Here is a 26,954-nt window from a genome sequence, read left to right as displayed (position 1 = left end):
TCTTGATGGTGTATTTACCAAGTTCAACTTCCATTCTAAAGGAGAAAAGTTAATGAACATTGATGGTGCCTGAAAGCCCTGTCTTAAAAAGAAAAATAATGGCTTTGTTCTCAAAGTTGTTCTTATGAGCTTAAGACCCAGAATAAAAAAATTCAGAGAAGCTCCTAATTAGTAGCTTATATGAAGAATGGAACAAAAGTCATTAAATATTATTAACTAGTCATATGTACTGCTGTATTCTAAATTAATTACTCAAGGACTATCTATTTGTCATTTTGGAGAGCTTAATAAGACTATCTGACCAAGAGTGGAATGATGAACAAAAAGTGAGAAAAGATTGTATTGGATTAAATGGCAGAAAATTACACAGAAGTTCTGAGATGATTAAATAAATAATTGTGGATTTTCACCTAAAATAGTCTTCAGTTCTGACCAACTTCTCCTTGTGATAAAAACCAAATGGCTCAGAAAATGGAAAGAGCTCAGAGAGGTGTAAGAAAAAATATTAAGTCTTGATTAAATGGGATGTTTCAAGATTCTTAAGACTTCCAAAAGGAAATAAGTGGATGAAGAGAGAAAGGCAGTAACTCTACAAAATTTGCATAGAGAAGTTCAGCTAGCTCTTCTTCTCACCCTTTGGCAAAATACTAGGCTGCACCATAGTGACCAAAGCCTTTGGAAAAACAAAGTTTTTGGTCAAACCAACTAAATGGCAACATATCAGAGTTCATAGAAGTGAGCACCTTCAGTACAGCTTACATAGTTCATGAATGCATGGCCCATTCTTTGGCCCAAACGTGGGTAACTGGATAGATCGTTATGTTTTCATATAAAATGATATCACATAAAAGTCCATAAAAACTTCAAGAACAGAAGCCACTTATCCAAGTTTCCCATGTTGGAAACGCTTTATTCCTAAGAGTTCTGGCGGAATTTTAATGACCACTCCCAGTAATTCTTCCCTAATAGCACCTTCCAAAGGGCCTGATCAGTTGCCTATTGAAGACAAAGTACTGACTTGAAACAATCTACAAATCCGTAAAGAGCTGTTAAATGCCTCTATCCAGAACAAAAAAGCGCCTTTTAATCTCTCACAGCACTGAAACCAGGAACTAACAGATTACTGCACATATTAACTTCGTTCTCTTCTCACCCTGATTTTCCCCACCACCCTAAAACTGTCAATGAATAGTGCTAAGCAGAACAAGACAGTGAGCCACTTAACTGTCCAAACCAAAATGAAGAGGGAATAGAAAGGTGTCAAGCTCCGTAATATACACTACAGTAGCATCACCAGCACTGCCCAAGCATCCAAGCCTATGGACCAAAAGCCTAAAACTCAACACATGGTAACACCTTAACATCTCTTTTCTCCAGACCCCTCCAGCCACTTTTTCCATCACCAGCTTAGTTTGCCAGGACAGGAAGAAACAACTATTGTTCCTATCTGCTGATCATTGTCAAACGCACCAGGAAACATCGGAATAATTTTTGGCACGCCCCAGGCCCTGCCGCTTGTCCTGCCAGCATCGAGTGGGGATGAGCCCAAGGGCAGCCAGGGGAGGCCAGCCCAGCTCCCTCCAGCCGCGCCACGGGCACGTCCTCCACACCCTCACCAGGGAAAGGCACCGAGGAGCCAGCGCTGCCGCTCCATCCTCCCACGGGGGATCCCACCACCCCCGTGGTGCCGTGCCAGTGACACCGGGCACCGCGACGGGACCGTCCCCCTGCCCGCTGGGTCACCGCCACCGCGGCGGGAACGCCCGCCCGCTGCCTTGTGCCGTCACCGCCATCGCTGCGCCTGGCAAACACCGCCGCGGTGCCCCGCAGGGCAGCTCGGGACCCCCGAGGGCGATGGTGATGGCACCCCGGGGAGGACACCCCGAGCCAGGGCCGTGGCGGGAGCGCAGGCGAGGCGCCCCCGGCCCCAGCGGCCTCGATGGCGCGGCACCATGTGCCGGCCCTCCCCGGGCCGCGCGTCCGCCGCCCGCCGGCTCAGGCCCCAGCAGCCGCCGCCTCCCCCTCCATGGCCGCCGCTCTCGCCGGCTGCATTGTGGGAAGCTGACCTCACTCGCTGCTGCCGCCGCCCCGCCGGCTCCGGCACTCGCCGCCATGGGGGCCGTGACCGACGGTGAGACCTCCCTCCCTCCCTTTCTCCATCCTCCTCTCCTTCCTCCCGCCCCGCGCCGCGACCCCCGCCGGGGCTGCCCGCAGCGGCGCCCGGGGCCGCTCACCCCGCAGCCGGGCCTCCATCGCGGCCCCGGCCCCGCGGCTCAGCGGATCCGCCCGCTGTGGCTCCGGGAATGGCTCCCTGACGGGCCCGGAGAGAGCCGCGCGCGGCGCCGGGCGGCGGCTGCCATGGCGTGAGGCTTTAACCGGAGTTTTTCCTCAGATGAAGTTATCCGCAAGCGGCTGCTGATCGATGGCGATGGAGCTGGCGACGACAGGCGGATCAATTTGTTGGTGAAGAGTTTCATTAAGTGGTGTAATTCCGGATCTCAGGAGGAAGGGTATCTTGTTGTTTTGCTTTGGTTTATTAAGTCTTGGAACTGCTTAGCTGGCGTTTCAGTGGAAAGCGGGGCTCTATCCATTTGGAAGAGATCCGCGTTAAAATGTGCACAGCTGCCTTTCCTTGGCTCTGTGGTGCTTCCAGGACAAGCGCTGTGCAGGGAGAGGAGGGCTGCAGACGGGTCAGGAATCACTGAGGGCTGCGGGCTGGCTCGTGAAATCTGCCAGCACCGCTCCAATGCCCCCAGGATTGCTGTGCCTGCTGCGTGATCCAGCCGGGAGCCCCGCTCTTGTAACACATCACGGCTCGGATATTTTACTTGGCAGTTCTGCCTTTGTTCTGTTACGGAAGGGAAATACTGCTGGTATTTCTGTTGCTGTCGTTCTCTCTTTTTCTTTTTTTTTTTTTAAGTCTAAATTAGTAAGGTACGAGTGACAGCCTTCTGTGGGGTCTCTGTTAGTAATGGATATAAATCACAATACTACCAGTGTGTATACAGAGAAGCACTGCACTATTAAAATACTAATTTGGTGGTCACAGAGCCAACCCGAGCTGGAAAATTTATAAGCCCTGTGTCAAACTGCTCACTGCTTTAATACTCACTTTACACTGATAAGGGCATGATGCTGGAATTAATGTGTAGTGTTTTTAACTGCGCCTCCAAAAAATTACACACTGACTCTTTGAAGTGTTTTCTTTATTGAATAATTGCTGTTTAGCTGTCCCTTAAGCTACCTGAACCTTTGTTTGCTTGCTCTGTGAAGTGAGGAACTGTTTTTATGCTGCTTGAGAGCAAATGTCTTGTCTGTTTTCAGATACAGCCAGTACCAACGGATGCTGAGTACTTTATCCCAGTGTGAATTTTCAATGGGAAAGACTCTGCTGGTGTATGACATGAACCTGAGAGAGATGGAAAATTACGAAAAAATCTATAAGGATATAGGTAAACATGAGAAAATGTTACTGGTTTCTGTTTGACAGTTTCTCTTATGAACAAGCTCAAGCCAGTTCTGGTGAGCGTAATATACACATCTGATGAGTGATGTGGAGGTTTTTTGGGGTTGTTTTTTTTTTCCTTACTAGACAGCACTTACATATGTGCTATGAGCATCTTGTAATTATGTAGATTACATACAAACAAGAGCTTTTTTAACCTATTGATGTGTATATAGTTTTTAAGGTGATGGAGCTAACAAGCCACCATGTCACAAGCAGCTCTTTTATAGTTTAGGATAATAGCTTATTGACATGTATCAATGTAACTCTATATCTTTCTTATTATTTTTTTCCTAAAGAAAACAGTATAGCTGCAGCCCATGAGAAGATCTCTGAATGCAAAAAACAAATCCTGCAAGCAAAAAGGATTCGAAAAAATCGCCAGGGTAAGGTGCCATATCTGTATTTACAGTGGTGGGCTTCATTGGTTTGTTATCTTTTAGAATACATTGTATTGGAAAATAGATTCTAATTTTTTGAAAGTGCAAGGCATCATGATTACCATATTCAGCCTGGTGGGTTCCAGTGACTACTGAAAGTTTTGGGTGGTGACACAGGCAAGATTGAACCAGCTCTCAATGACATGCAACATCAGGAAAACCTAAAACAGTGTTCTTTCTGAACACCTGTTTTAAGAGGTGTTTTTTTACCCTACTTTTAAAATTGTACACTCATAATTCATTGAAGAACAGTTGAGAAGGATCAAAAAATGTTTTTTTCATGATAAATGAAATGCCAAAAAGAAATTTTAGAAATATTACGTGAAAGGTTTTAAGTACAACTGTTTGAACAATGCTGTGGATAATTTTGAACTCAACTGGAAATTAGAATAACCTTAACCAGTAGGAATGTGGAGTTCTTACATCTTCACAAACATAGGTCTGAAGTGTTTGCTTTTTTAGTATGTTCTGTCCAGTCTGCAGCACAAATTTTTCCAGGTGAATGAAGTAGTTGTCATATGTATAGTCTTACTATCAGGAAATGGCTGTGTTAGTTGCCTGCATAACCATAATATTATTCTTAATGTGTAATAGTTTTTTTAAAAATCCTAAAAATGAAAAAAAATCCATGCATCATTTTATGCTTTTTTCTAAAAATCTTTAATGTTCATGTGTAACATCAGCACCGTTTTCTGTACATATATATTTGATTTTATCTAAACCAAACGTTTATGAATCAGACACAAAAGACTAAGTGTGCAGCAATGCCAAGCTATCTCAAGAGGTTTTGAAAAACATTGAAACAGAAAGATTTCAAAAACATTTTCAAGGAAAAAGAATCTGCCATTCTATGATACCTGAGTTTGGGTTCTTGAATCCGTATTTTCAGAAGTATTTAGATTAACTATTGAAATGTCTTTCAGAATATGATGCATTGGCCAAAGTCATACAGCATCACCCAGACAGACATGAAACACTGAAGTAAGTATAAAACAACATTAAATTATAAAAGAGCAGTAAACTTGAAGTCCCCAGACTTGACATTTCCTTGATTTTAGTTTGACTTTTCCTCACATTTATAGAATTTCTTTGACACAATAAAAACTTGTATTTCTGTACCCTTATGAGCTTTCCTTTATCTCCCATCTATTAGGGTCAGAATCATTGTTAATTGTTCTGTAGTTGAAATTTTCCCATCGTTAAGGTGAATAAGTGAACTGAGATGTAAATGCACATCTGATGTCAGTGAGTTGCTCAGAAAAGGGAGATGGTGGGAAGTCCTTTAACTTGGCACCAGCCAGATTCAGTAGGCACTCAAAATGTATAACACACAAGCAAGTAAGGTGGAATGAGAGAGAACAGGAGAAAGCTCCGAGGGTTCTTTTTTATGTTTTCCTTCTGGTTGTTGTTCCTGCATGCCCAGTTATAAATGGCTGTGTGGTGTGCCACACGTAACCTGCCCTGGCATGCAGGGCAGACCTCCCTGTTGTCCAACCTGTCTTGTGTGTAACTCACAGTGCTGCTTGTCACATTCTGGGTTTGCATCACTGTCTGTGCTTTTGGGGCAGTTGTGGGGAGATTAACTCTATTGAGCCATACAAACATTCCAGGATTTGTTGCATCTATGAGTTTGTTGTTCTTAAACTGATTAAAGATGTGGTGTGGGATTACTGTTCCCATATAAGTGCAGCTGTACATTTATCCTCTTCCCACTTTCAGTGAAATTGCCAGGGGAGGCTGTCTTTTCATATTCCATAGTCTTTCATAGCAAATGGAAGTGATTTGGTTATACTATTACCCTAATAATAGCATTTTTGTAGCTATAAGCCACTGACAATATTTCACACATTTCTTTCTTGTACGTTGTTTTTCTGTGCCTTGATTTCAATACCCCAGCTTTGATAATTACAGGCAATTCTCATGAGGCTTGACTACTTACTTCATTAGTCAGCATGTGATATTTATCAAGTGAGGCTTTAGTAAAGAGCTACCAAAAATGCAGTTTTTCAGATAAGTCAGTTAATAATAGAAACAACTAAATGAGAGAACTTGTGACTGTCCCATCCCTGGAAGTGTTCAAGGCCAGTTTGGATGGGGCTCTGAGCAATCTGGTCTAAGTGAAAGATGTCCCTCCCCTTGGCAGAGGGCTGGAACTAGATGATCTTTGTGGTCTTTCTAACCCAAACTATTCTATAATTCTGTGATAAATGATACTTTTTATCTTAGAGGATGCTGCATTGTTTAGGTTTGGAGGAATTATTCTAGTTTTGCTTAACACATCCAAGCATAAGTTTCTTAAGCAAAGCTAGAAAGAGTGTTAAGTTATAGCTGGTAAGAATGCAGTCTGTAGGAAAGTACACAGAAAATGATACAATGAACCAAAGGCCACCCTTAATTCATAATAGAGGAAGCCTCACTAACAATGTCAATCTTTTCATGAAACTCTTAATCACTAAAAACACTCTAGAAAACTTCTTGTGAGAAGAAAGAGAAGGGTTTTATTGCAAGAGTAGCTTTTGCAGGATATCTGGCACAATAGGACAAAGTTTAGAAAAATACTTTCTTTGTGCTTTTAAGAGTCTGTTTCTTGGAACAACGAGTCATAGAGCACAAAAGAAGCTGTTAACAGCTTAGTCACAAGTAGTGCACAGGAGCCAATTCAGGAAATGATAGGAGCAGAAGTACTGAACAACAGTGCCCACAGTGTAATTAGATGCAGTATCAGAAGAGCTGTTCAGAGAACCAAGAAATGACACAGCCTTAGAAAAGGAGATATGAAGGTAAGAAGGCTAAGCAAAGATTATCTGGAATGTAAAGTAAAAGGAGCAAAATTCCAGATGTAGCTCGGATGTTACTAGAAAAAAAAGTCTGTCCTCTCACAGTCTGCTTACACCTGACAGCACAATGTTAACAGCAAGATTTGGCCAAATCTTTGCAAGTTTTTCAGAAACTAGAAACCAAGTGCTTCCAGAATCAGTGTATGAGCCTATAAGCTGAAGAAAGGGGTAATGTCACACACAACTCTCTCAGGTATTCCCATTGAGGTGCCAAGCATGCTGGCTCAAAAAAAGACAAAGCCCTCAGGTAGCATTAAAATAGACCTTTTCCCATCCACAGGGAGGTACTTAGGACTGGAGGGCTTTTTGTGGTTCCCTACCCAGACTAGTTGCACCAGCTGTCAATGGCTTCAGGAAAAAAGGTTGGTTTCCTTGCTGACCCCTCTATGACTCTGCCTGCTAATTAATCAGGGGTGATCAGCCTCAATCCACTTCACCTTTAAAGGAGCAGTTTGCTCTCATTGCATGGTGCATAAATTATGATAGGCATTAGAAGTAGAAGGACCAAACTGGAGGTTTGGCTGTAAGAGTTGGTGCTCCATCCTCATTTGAAAGGTATATTATGGTACCTGCTGTTCTTGGCCTCAAAAAGGATTGTGGTGGTCCATGGTGAGCTCAAGTGAGAGCAGAAAGTTCTTCCCCCTGAGGGTGGTTGGGCACTGAAGAGACTCCCCAGGAAGTGGTCACAGCACAATCCTGACAGAGTTCAAGGAGCATTTGGACAATGCTGTCAGGCACAGGGCATTACTCTTGGGGTGTCCTGTGCAGGGCCAGGAATTGGAGTTGATATTCCTTGTGGGTCTGTTCTGGCTCAGGATATTCTAAGATTCTATGAATCTGCTTCTTTGACTTGTATTGTAGGGTCAAGTAAATAACATGTTGTGTCAGCACTGAATTGTTACAAATGCCCAGGGTACAACTGTATTCCAGCTTGGAGGCCTAATTTTTTGTCAAAGTCCTGAAATTACAAGTCTAGAACATAATAGTTTAAAATTACATGAAGTGACCTTACCTCTAAATTGTTTCATTTGTTTTGTTTACATAAATGGTATGTTTTATATACTGTTTCTCCTTTACTTAGGGCAAATCTGTTTTGCAAGAATTTTACAGAATTTTTAAAGAATGCTCTGACAATCTCTTTTCAGGCAGCTAGAAGCTTTGGGAAAAGAGCTGCAAAATCTTTCTCACATTAAAGAAAACGTTGAAGATAAGGTAGGTTTTTCATAGAGATGGTTATATAATAATTTATTAGGAATACAGTTAATGTAGAGTCTGCTATGGGTTGTTTGGCTGTATGTGCTCTCTGTTTCCTACAACATGTATTTTATCGTTCCAGTTGGAGCTGAGAAGGAAGCAGTTCCATGTTCTCCTGAGCACCATCCATGAACTTCAGCAAACCCTGGAGAGTAAGTGCTGTTCTTTGCTAATAGGTATAACTGGGTTGTGTTTCAGCAGATCAAAAGGAATCACAACTTCCAGCAGGGGGATAGCTCTGTGCAACTGAGGCTGGTGACCTCTTGCATTGGCAGAATTTTTTCCCAGTAGTAGTCCAGAGCCTGAGACTGCTCCAAGTTTTTTTTCTTCTACAAGCTACCCACTGTGCCATTTCCTTACTAGCTTCAGGTTAATTTGTAGGCAGAAGAATTCTTTAAAATGTGAGGATAGAGAATAATCATTTGAGGTTTGGTTTTTTTTAACAAAGTATTTCTTACAGAAAGTTATTCTTGTGCTTATTTCTGAATTTCATTTTATAATTCCTATTTCAGTAGTTTTGAACATGTCACTGCTACCATGGTATCATTTGAGGCTTTACTAAAAAATAATTTAAATACAAGGAAGGTAAATGACAACCTACTCAGACTGTGAAGCTGTGGTAGAGCAGAGACTAAAACTGTCAGACACGAGAACTAAATTCAGGAATTAGTCGTACTCATCTTTTCTCATACAAGTACTTAATATTTTCAAATCAGCACTAACGTTTTGTGCTCTAATATGGGTAATATTGTTTTAAATATTTGCTGTGTATTTGCCTGTCTTTCAAAGACAGAACAATTGGTACAGCCTTTGAGCATGACCTGATTAAATGCAGAGATGGCTCTAAGAGCAGACTCTCATTCTCTAAGGCCATCTAGATCTTCTTAAGCAGAATGAACTGTTAATCCTAGGTGCACTTTAGCAGAAGGTTATTGTTAATATGTGTTACTAACACTTGCTTAAGTATTAGTCTTGAAAGTGCATTTTCATATGAATATATAGATTAATCTTCAGGATTTTGTGAAGGAAGTAGCAGTTTAGTCAAAAGCACAGCTTCAGGATAAAATAAATAAACCATTAGTAGACAAAGAGAAAGAAGGGGTTAGAAGCAATCTGGTACAATTTGGTTCAATTGACACTATAGAATTTACCCCATATTTCCAGTAACAGCTGTTAGAGATAACATCCTGACAAACTGAAGGATTATTTTGTTTGTTTGAACATAGCATTTTTTAGAATGAGATACTCAACTACACACTTAAGGCAATCAAAATAAAATATTTCAGTGGGACAAAGTTCTGCAATATAGTCTGTATATATGACCAAGCATGTCTGACTAACAGTAATATTGAATTTTAGATGATGAAAAACTTTCAGAAGCTGAGGAATCACAAGAAACTCAGATGGAAGCAGAGGCCAAGCAGTAGATGTCATATGAAGACTGAATTACTACTTAAGAAAGTCCAAGTATCTTCACTTTCTGTTGAAATCAACAGTAAGAGAGAGGAAGCTGGAAATAGTTTTCTACTGCTTCTGTGAATTTTTATACAAAAGTACGTGTTTTGCATATGTTTCAGGGGAAAAGAGTTGCAGATGTTTGCAGGCAGGCACTCAGTGTTAATCCACAAACTTTGTAATTTGTGACAAATATACTTTGTTTCACAAAGGATGAAGCTTTTACACCATACTTGTGAACTGAGGTGTTTGTAAAACTTTGCCAATAAAAGGTGTTTTCACAGATTTTCCTATTTTTAGTAGGGATTGAACCTTATAATAAGGACTCCTTTTCTTACATGACGTCAGACTGAGGGCAGTGCATTTTTTCATAAGTCCCAGCTTCCATACCCTGTTCTAGATGGGACCTAAATCTGAGCTAAGTAGGCTCTTAGTTTTTTAAAGTAGCTGCCATTTACAACTCACTGTGACTAGACTAGAATTTGATCATTTCATATAAAATAAACTACTTCTATAGAATTAATGCTTGTTAAGCCTTATAAAAAACCAAAACTGATACTGTACTAGCTTTAATTTTTTTTTCTAAGTGATGCAGAGAACTGCAGTGATCCCAGCCTTGCTCTGCTGTGTTTGTTGTACCACATCAAAAGTCACATTTTCAAATGGCACATTTAAAACTTCAATTTAAAAGCTTTGTTCTTGAAGAACCAGGAATCTAATCCCAGTACCATTTATAATCTGCTTCTGAATTTTATCTGTCAATTGACTATTATCAAAATACATCATAATTTCTGAAACAGATGGTGAACCCTTCTTTTCTCATGATGAAAAACTGAAGCAGTAGAGCAATAATCATGATGTTAAAGAAGCAGAGATACTTTTGTTATTAGTAGTCAAAGTGGAATCTATCCATCCACCTGGATCATCCTGCTGTCTGAGCAATCTGTTGGGAAGTAAGAAAAGTTTCAACCTTCCCAAAAGAGAAGAGAATGGAATATGCTCTGTGCTTTTGTAAGGCAGGGAGGAAGGAACAAGGGGCAGTAGTAAGTCGTGTTCTGAAAACACTCACTAAAATGGAGCCTTCCAATGATCTGGGTAAAGGAAAACACTTTGGATCTCACTCGGGCTGTGCCATAAGCATACCTGGTTCAGGTGAAATAACAGTGTCACATGGAACAGAGCTGCTGTCTCACTGGGTGACAGCTGAGGGGGATTTCCACTTCAGACATGTATAACCTAGATGCTGTGTAATTCCCACTCTCAGTGGCTGTGGATCTGTGTGGATTGGGCTGAGCAGACAAATCTGAGCTTGTTTTGTTCACATTCCAAGTTTGCTAAAGGCAAGCCAGCTGAATAAGAAGTCACACAGCTTCAGTAGCACAGTGCAGCCCTGAACTAATAAGCTGTCAAAAGTCTTCTAGTTCACAGCTGGTCAGCTCAGAACACAGGGGAAGCTCAGGTTTGTCTGATGGAGCCTGTACAGACATGCAGTGCTTCTCGTGCACTCTGAATTTGGCAGCTGGAGGGGTGGCTAAGCAAACAACAGGCATTTAGTAGAAGTACACCACCAAAAAGTATTAACTGTACAGCATTTTTCCCCTCATAACAACAGGGAATGGTAAGATATTTTGTAAAGCAGCAACACTGAATTATTGCCAAATCAGGGAGGAGTCATGGTCGTGAATGTATGAATTATGAAGATCATAAGTGACAAGGACTCAAGGACAATTTTAAAGCATATTAATTTTTTTTGTGGTCAAAATGGCCTCCATGAGCTCTCTGGACTATTTTGATGCAATATTCACCAGTTAAAAACAGTTTGTAACAGTGAGAATCTCAAATTTTTCCATTCATTGTTTTACATAAGCATTTGGAAATTATTTGGATCATCAAGTATCTTATCTCAGAACTTGCACTGCTCTGTATAGAAGCTGACCAGAAACATGCCAACACCTAAGTCTGTCCTGGGAAGGAATATTTACAGAGAAATAAGGGTTGTACACAAAGCTGTCAAAAGTCTTCTAGTTCACAGCTGGTCAGCTCAGAACACAGGGGAAGCTCAGGTTTGTCTGATGGAGCCTGTACAGACATGCAGTGCTTCTCATTCTCTGAATTTGGCAGCTTGAGGGGTGGCTAAGCAAACAACAGGCATTTAGTAGAAGTACACCACCAAAAAGTATTAACTGTACAGCATTTTCCCCCTCATAACAACAGGGAATGGTAAGATATTTTGTAAAGCAGCAACACTGAATTATTGCCAAATCAGGGAGGAGTCATGGTCATGAATGTATGAATTATGAAGATCATAAGTGACAAGGACTCAAGGACAATTTTAAAGCATATTATTTTTTTTGTGGTTAAATTGGCCTCCATGAGCTATCTGGACTGTATTTTGATGAAGTATTTACCAGTTAAAAACCGTCTCTGTAACAGTGAGAATCTCACATTTTTCCATTCATTGTTTTACATAATCCTTTGGAAATTACTTGGATCAGTCTAAGTCTGTCCCTCTGGTAAGGAATATTTACAGAGAAGTAAGAGTTGTACACCAGAGAAGCAATACAAATGCATGGCAAAGGAATATATTCTAGTTCAAATTACAGTGATACAATCTTGAAAATAAATTACTGCCCTGGAAAATCAAGTTGCCCTAGTCAATGTGGCAGGAAGAAAATTATGTCACCAGGCCAATCAAAGAAAAAAGTAACATCAATTCATTGCAAACACAGCCCCAGTGCAACATCCACAATATTTGCTCCTATTTCATCAATATTTATACCTCTAACCTCTTGAACATTAGATTTGTACCAAAAAAGAAAACCAAATGCAATTCATATACCAGCCGTTATTTAACCTGCTTTATTACTAAGACTCAGGTTCCAGCTTTGAATCTGCCCTGCATATGCTGGAAATGTATAATTCTGCATGTCCTTTAATCTTCTGTTCCAGAAGTTTTTTGTGTGTCATTTTTGCAGGGCACACATGATGGTCACTGTTACATCCCTGCCTAGAAAGCTCTCCTCTGTCATGCTGCTTACCTGCATTGACTCCAAATGTACATGTATAAAAACCTAGGTACATAAATTCAGAATCTCAACAACCACACTATTTCAAAAAGCTGTTTCCTGGGTTTATGATTTTCCTTGACCCTATCTAAGCTGAAAAATTATTATATGCCTAAGTGGTCCATCTCAGTGCCCTTGTCATGTGGATGCAAAAATGCAAGCAGAAAGAGAGTTGCTGAAGTGATAAACTGACATTTTCAGTGCCAGGACTTGTTTTTCTGTCCTGTCCAAAGGAGAGCAGCAGAGGGAGAGTGGAACATTGGACAGAATTGGCAGCTTGGGCAGGACTTGCTAAGACATATTTGGCAAGCTTCATGAAGGGATGGAAGAAGGAGGAGAAAGAATGTCACACTGTCAAATGATGGGATATCTCTGAAACCATGTTAATTTGAAGAAAGTTGTTGCCAGCAAAGAAATTTTTTTTGAGAAAAAAAAGAATCCCAAAGATTTATGAGCTAGAAATTATGAGTTATTTGAGATACTTGTTTTTCAGATGCCACAGCTGGCTTGCACCATGCTTTCCTTCCTTTACTCAAGGCTCAGGTGGGTTACCTTTTCACATGAGTTAAAAAAGCTAAGAAAAAAATTCAGAAATGCAGGCAAGTACTGATAGTTCTGCTCTGGGAACCTGTGTGGCTTTTTCTTTCTAGACTAGCTGCATTAGGGACACATCCAGTGTATGAACCACTTTATAGATCTGTATGCAACAGACCCTGGGGGAAAGCAATTTAGCAACAGAGAAGTGCTCCACCTTTTCTGCTTCACTCCAATTGTCAAATGTGTTCTTGGGTTACCTCAGCCTTCATTTCCCAAGTCTGTTTTGATAAAGGTTGTTAGCACTGCTGCAGAATTGCCTGCACTCACAGCCCAGAGCTATGCAACACAACCCAGAGCTGTGTGTTGCTGGGCACTGTGCAAATGTAGAAGAGAAAGTGTTCTGTGTGCTGGGCAGTGCCACAGCAGCCAGGAGGCAAAGCCAGGTTTGGCTTTGGCTTGTGTCCTTCTGGCTTCTTTTGATTCACCTGGCAGCAGGAAAGTATCCAGCAGGAGCTGGCATGGCACGGCACGGCAGTGTGAGGCTGTTCAGCGATGTGCCAAAGGCACCTGGGGAATGGGACACCAGGACATCCCAGCCAAGGAAGCTCAGCATCCCTGTAACAAGGAGCTTCCCAGATATTCAAGAGTAACCCTAAAGCCAGGGATGCAGTATGACATGGACTTTGCCTGGGCTAGCAGAGTCCTGAAGGGAAGGATGAGTGCTTACAGCTCTGTGCCAGGTGAAATGGTGCAGGGCTTGTTCAACGGCAAGAGCACCTCTGGACCTGTCCTGGCCAGGGGCTGCGCTGCCTGTGTTGGGCAGCCATTGCTGGCTGAGGGGCAGGAACTGGACTTACTCAAAGAACCCACGAGGAAAGAGCTTGGGAACAGACTCGTTTTTCCACAGTTGTTAGGTTTGTGTCCGTGTGGCTTTTGTGAGGGGCCGCGAGCGGCGGCGGGGCCGGCAGGGGGCAGCAGAGGCCGGGCCGGGATCCGCGCGGGCATCCCTGAGAACATCCCTGTAAATATCCCTGCAAATATCCCTGCATCCATCATCCATCCCTGAGAACATCCCTGCGAATATCCCTGCAAATATCCCTGCAAATATCCCTGCAAACATCCCTGCATCCATCATCCATCCCTGAGAACATCCCTGCGAATATCCCTGCAGATATCCCTGTATCCATCATCCATCCCTGCGAACATCCCTGCGAATATCCCTGCAAACAAACATCCCAGAGAACATCCCTGCAAATATCCCTGCATCCATCATCCATCCCTGCGAACATCCCTGCAAATATCCATCCCTGGATCCATCCCTGCAAACATCCCTGTATCCATCATCCATCCCTGCGAACATCCCTGCGAACATCCCTGCAAACATCCACCCATGCAAACCATCCCTGCGAACATCCCTGCAAATATCCATCCCTGGATCCATCCCTGCAAACATCCCTGCAACCATCCCTGCGAACATCCATCCCTGCAAACATCCCTGCAAACATCATCAATCCCTGTATCCAACCCTGTATCCATCCCTGCAAACATCCATCCCTGTATCCATCATCCATCCCAGCAAACATCCCTGCAAACATCCCTGCATCCATCATCCATCCATCCCTGCAAACATCATCCATCCCTGCGTCCCATCCCTGCATCCATAATCCATCCCTGCATCCCATCGGTCCTTTCCTGGGATCCGTGCATCCATCCACGCACCCCATCCCATCCCATCCCACTGGACCGTTCCTGGGATCCATACATCCCATCTCATCCTACCCATCGTTTTCCAGGATCCATCCATCCCACTGGCCCTGTTCCCAGTGCTTCCCAGGCTTGTGAGCCCTTTCAAACATCCATCCCTGCAAACATCCATCCCTGGATCCATCATCCATCCCTGCGAACATCCCTGCATCCCATCAGTCCTTTCCCAGGATCCCTGCATCCATTCCTGCATCCCACCAGCCCATTCCTGGGATCCATACATCCCACCGGACCGTTCCTGGAATCCATACATCCCATCCTATCCTACCCATCCTTTTCCAGGATCCATCCATCCCACTGGCCCTGTTCCCAGTGCTTCCCAGGCTTGTGAGCCCTTTTCAGACATTTCCTTTTCCATTTTGCTGCTGTTTTCCACGCACAGCCAGTTCTACCACTGTCTGGAGAATCATGGAATATCCTGAGTTGGAGTGAACCACAATGTTCATGGAGCCCGAGTCCTGGGGGCCTTGTGAGCCCTTTTCAGACATTTTCTTTTTCATTTTGCTACTGTTTTCCATGAGCAGCCAGTCCTGCCACTGTCTGGAGGGGTTAAAACCTTGGAGAATCATGGAATATCCTGAGTTGGAGTGAACCACAATGTTCATGGAGCCCGAGTCCTGGGCCTGCACAGCACAGCCCCAAGAGGGTTTTCCCTGCTCACCCCCACACTTGGTTTTCATTGTCTTGCTGAACTACCCTGATTCTCAAAGCCTCTCTCTAAAATGTCCCAGAACACATAAAATACTGCCAAGGAGCAGAAGGTGCAATCCCAAAACCTCCACTCTTTAGGATACCACGTGATGCAACACAAGTGTATCCAATACTTCATTTTGCTGCTGCTGGTGACAGATCCCAAACCCTCCACACTGCCTCCCCCATGCAAGGGCTGGAAGAGCAGTCTGGCAGTGTTTGCAGCAGCAACAAAGCACCTCTGGCATGCAAGATTCTGCTGCCTCCAGCACATCCAGCCCCATCACTCTGAAACCAGGGCAAGAGTTGTTTCAGGATCATTACATACTGATTTGTGCTGAATTTGCATCATCATAGTGAGAAACTTGGCAAAAGTTTGCTAAAAGCAGTATAATGCATAAGAGTTCCTAAAATATTTAACAGCAAAGACGTGTTTTTAAATTGCTTTCACAATAAAGGGAAAATAAAAAGTAAACTACCTAAACAAGTTTTTTTCATGTTTTGTCAGTTTGCTGACCATGAAAATTCACCATCAGGAGAATTTAAAAGGATGATTTATCTCCAAGGAGGAAAGGATTTGGTTCTCAACATAAAAGTTTCATCAGAAGTGTATGCTGGAAATAACAGTGTGTGCTGCATGTAACAAATAGGCCCCACTAGGAGCCCATTTGGAATAAAAACAAAACATATAATTTATGATATGGCAGGGCAAGCTGACTGTAGACACCTTCCCAAAGACTTACATAAAATATTACTACACTTAAATCTTCCAGGAGCTTAAATGAAATTCACATTTACATTTGCTGCACCAAAATCTTGTCCATGAGCTCCTATTTCAAACCATGTATCTTCCCAAAAGTGCTGTATTGTTACTAAAATCGCTCAAACAACACTAAGCTTCAAAGCTGAAAAGAGAAGCCTCTGGTAGATTACCAAGCATAAGACACAAATTTAGACACAACACATGGAAACAACCACCACTGCCCAGTGCAGCTTCTCCCAGTTACAGTAAGCAAACTTGGACAACCTACTGGAAATTCAGAGGTGAGGATGTTTTAACTTATATGAGAGAAAACATGGGGGAAAAAAGTCTTGTTTGTTTTTTTCTTAGTTCCCATTGATGTCAGTATCTTCAGACTCACTCTGCATGAGTTAACTGAGAGCTTTCAGATCAATTCTCTTCTGCTCTGTTATTGTGGCTGCAAGGGGTGGGAAGGGTCATGGAGTACTGGACACTGTTATCAGTGTCCCCTGTGCCCAGCAAGGTGCAAACCTAGAGTGGGGACATCTCCTGCAGTGGGAGCATACTCAGTACCTGCCCACACACCACGAATGCCCTGGTGTCAGGAGACTCGTTGTGCTGGAGATTTTCCCTCACTGGCTGACACGTGCTGGTTATTTTTCAAAGCTTGCACATCTGTGTGAGATTTGTGCCCTTCTGACATACTGGCATGTCATGTTATTGAGGTGACTTGGGGAGTGATTGAAGGCAAACTGGTGGTTTTGATGACAGAAACCTTCCTTGGGAGAGCTGTGCCTCAGTCAAATAAAACATGAGCAGCAAAATTATTTGCTGGTGTGTAACAGCAGCAGGATTCACTGGAGCAGTGAGAGAACTTCTGCACCTCAGGATTCAGCTTGTCAGGGGCACATATTCATTCAATATCTTATACAGAAAAACAGGTTCTTCCCAGCACTTCAACCAACCTTTCCCAGCCCACAACACTCAGCAAAGTGAAGGAAATCTTTTTCTGTGTGGGCTCTGGCAATGCCCGTGGGTGCCTTTGCTTGTGTAGACAGGGTGGCAGTGAGGGGGGACAGGAACTGCCCTGGCCAGGTGGGCACTGCTCTGCAAGACCTGCCTGAGCAGCACAGCAGTGCTGAGGAGCTGGGGGAGCAGAGAGGCACATTTGGGATGTGTTTGGGTTTGACTTGCCAGTACTACCTATTCAGAATGATGGCATAATAGTCAAATCCCTCTTTGAAAAGACAGCTTATATTTGTATTTACCTTGTGATGGTTTCTCTCCCTTTCTCTTCTTTACTGCCTAACCCACCAAACCTGCCAGCTGCTGCACTAAGCACACCAAGGGATGGCAAAGGATCTCAAGGCACAGGGGGAAAACCCTTGTGAAATCTTGTTCCAATACAATAAATAGCCAGCATATTTACCGAATGTAGAAAGGTAAAAAGGGGATTTGTGCTCCACTGCATCATCTCTCAAGATGCAGGTAGAGACATTCCCTAAGCTTGTCAGGACTAAACCCAGACCCTAATCCTACAAGAACATCAGCTAACACTGTGCCATCCTACACCAAATCAATGACACAAAACTGTTCACCTCTATCTCAGGCCTCTCACATGATGCTAATTTGCTAGATAACATGTAAGGGCTGCAGCCATCACCCAACAATGTTTTAGGAAGGAAATCACACATCTCCTGCAATCTGGGTAAGGGGCTGTGCAGAAAATGGTGCAGGGAGTTTGCAAAACTATTCAGATTAAAAAAAAAAAAAAAAAAGTAAGAAAGAAGAAAAACATCACGGCATAGTTAGAGACCAAAATCCTGAGGGAAGCAGCAGGGTTGTTTGGCAGCTCAGTTTGGGCTGCAGGAGCAGCAGCGAGGCTGTGCTGTGCAAGCCCAGCCTTGGTGACACAGCCAGGGACTGCAGGCTCTGCCCAGGGCTGCCTGCTCCCTGCTCCCACAGGCCCAGGCCCTGACAGTGTTTACTTGGCCTGTGGATCCTTTTAAATCCAATGTCACGGGCTTCTCAAGTGTGCCAGTTGCTGCTGCAGCCTGGTGCCAGCTGATAGATGGTTTATGCCACTAACAGTGCCTGAGGAGGGGAATTGCTAAAAAGCAGTGGGAATATTTACTTTCTCCTGCTAATACAAGTAGCAAGCAGAGGATTTCAAAACCCTTGTAACCTGCATGTAGTCAGCTGCAGACCAAGTCTGGCTGGGGGCAAGCAGAAACCACGGGATACAGCGCCACAGGGACAAGCAGCTAGAGCACAACAAATGCTCAGGGCAGAGTGCTCAAAGACAGGCTGCAGCATCAAACCACCGAGCTGCCTGCAGGGAGTGACCATGGAAGGGATGTGAGCAGCAGGCTGGTTGTCTTGGAAGAGCAGAAAGGAAGGAAAAAGAAAGGAAAAGCAAAGCCAATTAAGTGTGAGCTGGTTGTCCATTCCTTGTTCCCGCTCCAGGACAACATCTACATCCTCTCTGTGTGAATATATGCAGACAATATGTGTGCATTTCCAAACACACACACCTCCTGCAACTGGAAACCTTGCAGATTGCTGGGTACACTGTACAAAGCACATCTGAAAGCTTAAATTGATTAAATCAACACACGTCTCAGTGACTCCCAGTTTCTCTGACAGTAGCTCACAGCCTCACACACACCCATCACTACCACAGCTTCTCAATCCAGCCAGCCCAGAGTCCCCTCTGCTGCCTCCACTCCCACGCTCCCACCAACAATAGAAACACAGAGCCACTGTGGAGGAGTAAATACTTGGTATTGTTTGTCTTGACACTTGGGGAAGCACTGGAAAGTTCAGCTACCTTGCTGTTTCACATTGCCCTGTTACCACCCATTGTCAAACTTCCTCCTCCTGTTTGCTTTACAATTGCTCATCCCCTGGAGGAGCAGCGGGAGGGAGACTGGGCACGTGGAGCAGAGAGCTGCAATTTCGCTGAGAAATAATAGCACCCGACCGAAATGTTCTGATTGCATGGATGCATCAGCGCAAATGAGGCAAGAAACATCCCCAGTTGTGTCATTTCCAAATTGCTCCCTGCCAGTCCCCGTGCCTGTGATTAACCACGTCAGACTCAGCAGGCTGGGTTCAGCACCCCGTCCTCCTCCTGCTCATTAATTCCAGCAGCCGTCCCCAGGGCGTGAAATGGCAGCAGGTTTTGTTTGTTTGCTAAAAGCTGTAAAGCTCCGTGGATGGTGTGCTCCAGCCAGAAAGACACTGAGTCACACTGAGCTGTCTGCTCCTGGGGCTCCACAGCAGCTCCTGGCTCCTGCCAGCTCCCACACTTGCTGTGTGGATGCTGCACGTCCCCACATCCCCTCCTGCATCTGCTCCTCTTTGCTTCTCTTAGCTCACATGTGAAAGTAAGGTACCTAAACTGGCCTGGTAGGATCATGCAATTATTTCAGCTGAAAAGAAATTTTGGAGGTCTCCAGTCCCACCTCCTGCCCAGAGTAGAGCCAGCTTCATATGTAGGTGAGGTTGCTCTAAGCCTGAAGCTGGGCATTTGAGTGTCCCCAGGGATGACGGTCCCACTGTCTCTATGGGTCCCAGTTCCAATATTTGACCATTGGGAAATTTTTTTAACCCCAAAGTTAGACTACATGTCTGCTACTGCTCATTTAGACAAAGCATTGAACAGGTTAAAAAAGGTCCCCATTGATTGTGCTCTGGTTTTCCTTGTGGCAGAATAGGAGATGAAGAGTTAGAGCTGCACACGAGACACAGCTGAGCTCTCAGGCAGTGTTATTATCTGCCTACCATCAGTGCAGCCACCCCAGCCTTTCAGCAGCCATGGGGAGAGACCAACCACAGGATTTATCACGTCAGATTCTACTCTCAGATCAGACTGGATGGCTGAAAACCTCACCCTGATGCTTTTCTTTCTGGAAGCAGTTTTGTCTGCAGTCACCCGCTGAACACTCACACAGTGCATTGCACCAGCAAGGCACACTCCCCCCACGAGCAGAGACAAAATGAATGTATCCCTTCCAATAATATTTTATTTGAAAATCCTGAAGAAAAATACTTGCTCATGCTCCCCATGAGAAAGGCAAAAAATTAGAGTGGTGAATGATATTGTAGCAGTGCCTGTAATTAAGGAACTGGCAGCATTTTAATTACAAACTAATATCTTCAGTGGTTGATGATCCAGCTGTTCAGCAGACCCAATAAAAGTGAGATTGCAGTTCCAGAGTTACAGACCAGCAATTAAAGTTTTAGGGAGGTTTTCTGCACTTCTTGCTTATTAAGATGTGTTTCTTGTTTGTTAAAGGCTTTGGGGAAATTTCAGTCAAGTCCTTATGTGAATGAGTAGTGAGCTTTCCTTTCACTTACAATGATTCCTCTGTCACAACATTGGGTGGAGACATCCTGAGGTCAGCAAGGGTCTCACCAGGCTTTCCCCCATCACACTAAAGCCAGCTCAGGGCTCCTTTAATGTTTTCCACCTTCAAATCATTGGCCCAGTATGACCAAGGAGCTTAGCTGAACACTTTTTAGAGGGTACCTCAAGCACCAGTGGGGTTTTATTTAGTTATTACATAAAATTTAGAACTACATTTTAAGCACTGAAACATCATTAACCTAACAAGGCTAAAAACCCAGCAGTTTGCAATATTAAAAATACTAAAAGCAGCATGAAGCTCTATCACTTCCCCAGCTTCTGCTTCTGACCCACTGCAGAATAAAACTGCAGTTCACTCTATGTTTTTCTCCATTCAGGAATTTAGAGAAAGTGTTGAGATGTTGTAGACATGAAATCCCTCTGGGCAGTCCCTCCAAGGCTTCCCACTCTCCAAGCAGCCACCAGCACATGGCCCAGAGGCCACCAGTGATGTGCCCTGAGCGTGCAGGTGCCAGACACCAGCTGCTGCTGGCTGCTCCCAGGACACGCAGGGTACAGCAGGAAAGGCTCATGGCAGCTGATTTACCTGCCTGCAGGGCAGGAGTGTGCAGCCCCCTCCATCTCCTGACACCCAGCATTACGGGCTGTGCTGGCTGCCTTACACAGCCAGCCCTTGTACAGAGGCACAAAGCCCCAGCCAGGGCATGCCCCCTCCTCATCTCCCTGCCTGTTCCAGCACAGGTCTGCAGTGAGGATCAGCACACAGGCTTTTCCCTCACCCCTTGCCTGGGGGCACCCCTGACACCCAGCATTACGGGCTGCCTTACACAGCCAGCCCTGCCCTTGTACAGAGGCACAAAGCCCCAGCCAGGGCATGCCCCCTCCTCATCTCCCTGCCTGTTCCAGCACAGGTCTGCAGTGAGGATCAGCACACAGGCTTTTCCCTCACCCCTTGCCTGGGGGCACCCAGGGATGCTCACACTTCCCACAGAGATGTTCACTGCAGGGAAAATCCCCCACTGGAATGCATCTCACTTCTGAGAGCACATCTCACTTCTGGGAGCACATTTCCACCCTGCAGGCCTGGCTCAGGGGAGAGATCCCCACAGAGCTCAGCAGAGACAGCCCTTGGGAACAAAACCCTGCTGAACGAGACCTGCTGTGTCTCAATGACACAGAATCAGTATTCCCAGCATCACCAACACGAGGATGGGAAAATGAAGATGTGAAGCCTGTCAGGCAGGGAGTTTATCACAGTGCACCCAGTGCAGGGGTCCCTCGGATGGATGAGGCTCCTGCTGTCACCCACAGCCTCTCCCTTGGGGCATCACACCCCCAGTGACACCCACATCTGGCTGGGTGGCCAGAGAAGAGCTGTGATTAGCAGGCAAGGCATCAACCTCAGCTACAAGAGCTGCTGGGCAGAAAGTTCATTCATCCAGCTCCTCCCCACTCCTCCAGACCTGCATCTCTGCTCCCTCCAGCAGCTGCTGCCCTCCTGCCTGCCCTGCCCAGGCACTGTAGCCTTCCCCTGGCAGCTCCCTCACACAGCAGCAGGAACAGAGCTGTGCTGTGCAGCAGTGCCTCAGCCTCCACAGGCACATGGGAAGGTGTTTTCTGCAGGTGTCTGTGGTTTCTGAAGGGAAATGCAACCTCTCCAGGGAAGATTCCTTGGAGAGTGGTAACCACATTGGTGGAACCACCTTTACAAGGAGAGGATAAAATACACACATTCTAGAGAAAAAGAAGATGTCACAGAAGTTTTTCCTGTATCAGCAGTAAATGCTCTGTTCCTGCATAAAAGCCCTAGGTAGCTCTGTTACACACATGAAAAGAAGGATGCTGCAAGTTCTATGGACATAATCCCCACATTTCTTAGTGTACTCCACTGTGAAGACATTAAACTCAAGCACAAGACATTTAATAGTAATAAAATCCCAGCCTTCACCCTTTGCTGTGAGTCTGCTCTCTGCTAGCATTGGATGCCTCTGCAGCAAAGCTTGTAGAAAGATCTACACTGTAAAACTTCATTGTAAGGTTTTAATAATATGAAAACAAAAATCCATGGCAAATGTTAGGGCTGACTGGTGTCCTGAGATGTAGTTATGCAAAATCTGCTGCCAGTTCAAATTAACATATCTCATAACTAGCCCTGGAAAAAGAAGTGATCAGCTGAGTGATGAACAAGCCCCAGTTTCTGTCCTTGCTCATGACCTGCCTCAAGGCTAATCCCCCCTCCTTCACCACAGCTCCAAAGCTCGAGGAAAAGGTGTTAAATCATGGTTCATGAGGTTTCAGCAGGAAACAAAAGGGATTTTCTTATAACTTAAATGTCACTTGTGCTTGCTGGAAGCTCACATTTGAAGTGCATTTGGTGCCTGCATTCTTCTGTGGAAGGTAGACAGGCTCTGTCTCCCCCAGAAGAGCCCAGCTCTGGCCCTGGGGTTATCTTTGGACAGCAGGTAAACTCACCTGTACCTGCTGTCCCTGGGCAGGGCTCAGTGCTGACAGCAGAGACTCCTTAGTGCCTGGAATAAACTGGAGGGTTTGTGAGGTACTGGGTGCTATGACAGAGCCCTGCACATTTGGTGTTGGGGCTCTCCAGCACAGAAAATCATGCTTTACAACCAGAGGTTTAGAAAAATATTTTGAAATGTTGAAAAAAAATGTACCTTGCATTTTTAATCTAACTGGAAAAAACCCCTTGGACCCTAAAGTTGCATCTTAAAAAGACTGGTGGCAAACCCTGCAGCCACTCATTTGTTCTGCACATACAGCTCTTTAGCAACACGAGGTTCTTACCTATTTATTTCCATCTCTTTGTTCAGGCCCCTTATCTCCTGTTTTTAAAATAAAAATAACCAAGAATCAAGGCTGTGAAAGGACTTGTTTTCCTCTCTGCTTGTGTCTGTGTTGTCTGCACGGGGCTGCCTTGCAGCTTGCCCTGCCCTTGGCCACCTTCTCTGCCCTCAATCCCAGCAGCATTGGAGCAGAGCTCTTCCAGCAGTGCTGCCCTGCAGGAAGCAGAGATCCTCAGCTGCCAGGGACCCCCCTGCTGCAGCCTGGCAGCTCCTCTGCTTGCTGAGCAATGCCTCACAGCCCTGAGTGTAAAAGAGCAGCAAAACCAGGAGAAGGATTGCTGCTCTTTGTTCGTGCTGATTGTGGATGGCACTTTTAAACACAGGCTCGGTGTTAATGTCAGGAAAGCACATTTCTGTCCTCTACCTTCCCTTACTTATTCAGCATTCTTCTAGGATATAGGAGACAGCAACTCCTACATGCAATTTATATATATCTGTAGATATGTGTGAGAAATTTTTATTAAAAAGAGGATGACAGTTGCCACGGGAAATTATGAATACATGCATATATACATTCACTCAAATATGCACCCTGAGCCTTTGAGACCTTTCAATTTCTTCAAGGAAACTGACATTTATTTAAAGAAGTGTGATGCTCCCCTGTTAGATCCCACTCCAACCAAGAGTTCAGCAGCAGAAAAGGGGGTGAACCTGAGTCTTCCTCAAGACTTCTGATATAAGAGAACACGTAAAAAAGAACATGCAAAGAGAACATTTTGTGACATGGGTACATGAATAAGTTGTCTCCAAGTCAGCCATAGCACAGCTGCTCTAATAAATATGCATTTACCCTCCCATTGCTGCAAGGTAGGACATGTGGAGGGTGACAACTTTCTGTGGCAAGTGTGTGCATCAGCTCCCTACAGGAGAGGAGAGTGGGGTTTCACATCTCCCTCACTTTCAGTGCAGCCAACAAAGACATGAGGAAGCTCCACCTGAGATCCAGCCACTGACAGATTACACTGAAAACCTTGTGCTTTCATGTTCTTCTAAAACTCCTATAATTGCTACATTTAAAAAATCATTTTGGGGTAGGATGGTTCAATCAATCTGGCCCTGGGAAAACACAAAACAATAACTCGTACAAGCTGCAGAGCAGAGTCCTTATTAAAAAACTACATCAAAACCTGTGTCCAGTCCAGTCTGTTCACATCACTGCTCTCTTTTTAACCCTGCTCATACACCAGAGAGCCCTGATGGGCTGGAGCTGCAGGAGGCAGACCAGAGCTTGAAGAGGTTAGATGTATTTCTCTGTTAATGGGCCTGATGCTGTTCAAAGCTCCCATAAAAATTCAGCATGAAGATCTTCCTAAGCCCAGGGCCCTCATGTACATTCAGCCTTTAAGCAGATACAAAGAAAAATTTTCCCTGCCTCTCTCTGAATATATCCATCTCCTCAGAAGCAAGGGAAAGACTTTTATAGAGAACTTGATAAAATTCCTGAGACAGCTCATTAATTCCAGTCACTTCAGCAATGACTTCCCTGCCACTTGTGGCACTCAAAGAAGTTATAGATTGCCTTAGTAATAACAAATCCTATTCATTAGCCATGTCTCTGCACTTGCATATTAATATTGTCTGGCCTTGTTAAATATAGAAGCCTATTCTATTTAATATGTTTTTAACAGGCATTTTTCCCCTAAGGTTAGCCATGAAATAATTGATAATGATAGTCATCCCACCTCCAAAAAGCTTGTGAAACTCCTTAAATGGCCTCTTATTTCTGCTGGGGAGCTGGGGCAGGCCATCTACATCTGCAGGTACTGAAATTTTACCCTATTTTGATGGGTAGAAATTTTTACACTGTACACTCTCTTCTCCACTTCACAGAGACATAATTTAATCAGCAGAACTTTTCTCTCTATGACATGTGTGCATCTCAACAGGATCCAGTGGTGAGAATGGAAAATAATCATAAACAGTGCAAATGATGAGTGTGAAGAACTTTACACAACCCCTTACCCTCTCTGGAGCTCCACTTCAGAGCACCACCCCAGCAGGCCCCACTCTTCACACAATTACAGGATGGTTTGGGTTGGAAGGAATCCTAAAACTCACCCAGTTTCAACCTCCCTGCCTTAGGCAGGTGTCACATTCACATTTTCTGAAAAATCACTTTGCCCAGGATTTTTTTCCTGGGAAGCTGAGAAGCCACAGAGAAAAAAGAAAACAATAATTATCTGATTTGCTTCTCCTATGTTTTGCTACTTTGGAATGTGTTTGGAGATTGTTTTATTGGTTTCTGGTATGAGTTATTTTGACTCTTTGGCCAATCCATAACAAGCTGTGCTGGGGCTCTGGAAAGAGTCACAAGATTTCATTATTATCTTTTTAGCCTTCTGTACTTTTTAGCATAGTTAGTATTCTTTAATATAATATGGTATAATAAAATAATAAATTAGCCTTCTGAGAACATGGAGTCAGATTCATCACCCCTTCCTGCCATGGGGGTCACCTTGGATACAACAGGCAGGCACAGCTTTTGCTAGACCAGGCTGCCCAAAGTCCCATCCAACCTGGTCTTGAACAATTCCAGGGATGAGGCAGCCACAACTAACTCAAGATACCCTCAAAGTAACTCAAAACCAGAAAGGCTTGCCAGCAGTAGCAGGTAAGTTGGTATCAAAGTCTCTTCTACAGGGTAAAGTGAGCTGTGTTCACTTATTTGTCTAAAATGAGAGCTGGTTGAAACCTCTCAGCTGTGCTCTATTCAGCAAGGCTTTTCATGTAGACAGAAGTTTTGAAGGACCTTGGAAAGAGGAGGTGTGTTGAAGGAAATATCGCTTTCTTAACAACAAAAAACTTAAAGCTTTGGAGGTCTCTGTGAAAATTATGCCTCTTGTGCTGTTAGTGTTAGATCATTAAATAGGAAATGGGATTTTTCATCTCTTTTATCAGCCTCCAAGATTAGTAGCTTTACAAGAATCTGGCAATTTCAGAAATCCATCAAAAATATTTCACTCCTGCACCTTAGATTAGCTATAAAGAAAAAAAGGTTTTTTGCTATGAGGGTAGTGACACTCTGGAACAGGTTACCCAGAGAAGCTGTGGATGCCCAAATAGCAAAATATTTAGGCAAAGTGGACCCACAAAACCTTTGCCCTGTTTTGAGTTAATTTGACCATTTTGACAAGACTGCAGGAAAAGAAATGAAGACAGAAGCATTACAGGGGAGCTCTCAATTATCAAGAGGCAGCCAAAACCTCCCCCTGCTACTGGCAATGCACCATAAACCAGGAGCAGCTCAAACCATGGCTGCTGCTAAGCTCCTGATTGTTGGTGTGGCAGTGCTTTCAATATTTGTTATACTGAGGAGTTCCTGATGAACTCTTGCTGCTGTTTATAGCACGAGCCCAGGTACAGCTCATTTTCCAAGAATAACTTTGGCAAGATATCAGTATCTGTTGCAGCCTTTTGACAACTTATAAATAT

General features: G+C 44.1%; 1 protein-coding gene across 1 annotated transcript; it reads left to right on the top strand.

The window, feature by feature from the left end:
* The first annotated feature begins 1,962 nt into the window (after positions 1-1,962).
* THOC7 (THO complex 7) lies at positions 1,963-10,014 on the top strand. The gene is made up of 8 exons (XM_039695310.1): positions 1,963-2,131; positions 2,393-2,510; positions 3,325-3,452; positions 3,805-3,891; positions 4,869-4,926; positions 7,928-7,994; positions 8,119-8,188; positions 9,396-10,014. The coding sequence occupies exons 1-8, from the start codon at positions 2,113-2,115 to the stop codon at positions 9,461-9,463; spliced, it is 615 nt and encodes a 204-aa protein (XP_039551244.1). The 5' UTR covers positions 1,963-2,112; the 3' UTR covers positions 9,464-10,014.
* Positions 10,015-26,954: the final 16,940 nt, after the last annotated feature.

The sequence above is a fragment of the Passer montanus genome, unplaced genomic scaffold, assembly GCF_014805655.1.
Source record: "Passer montanus isolate IOZ18808 unplaced genomic scaffold, ASM1480565v1 scaffold9, whole genome shotgun sequence".
NCBI lineage: Eukaryota > Metazoa > Chordata > Aves > Passeriformes > Passeridae > Passer > Passer montanus.
Note: the sequence above shows the minus strand (reverse complement) of the source record. Positions and strands in the feature narration are given on the sequence as shown.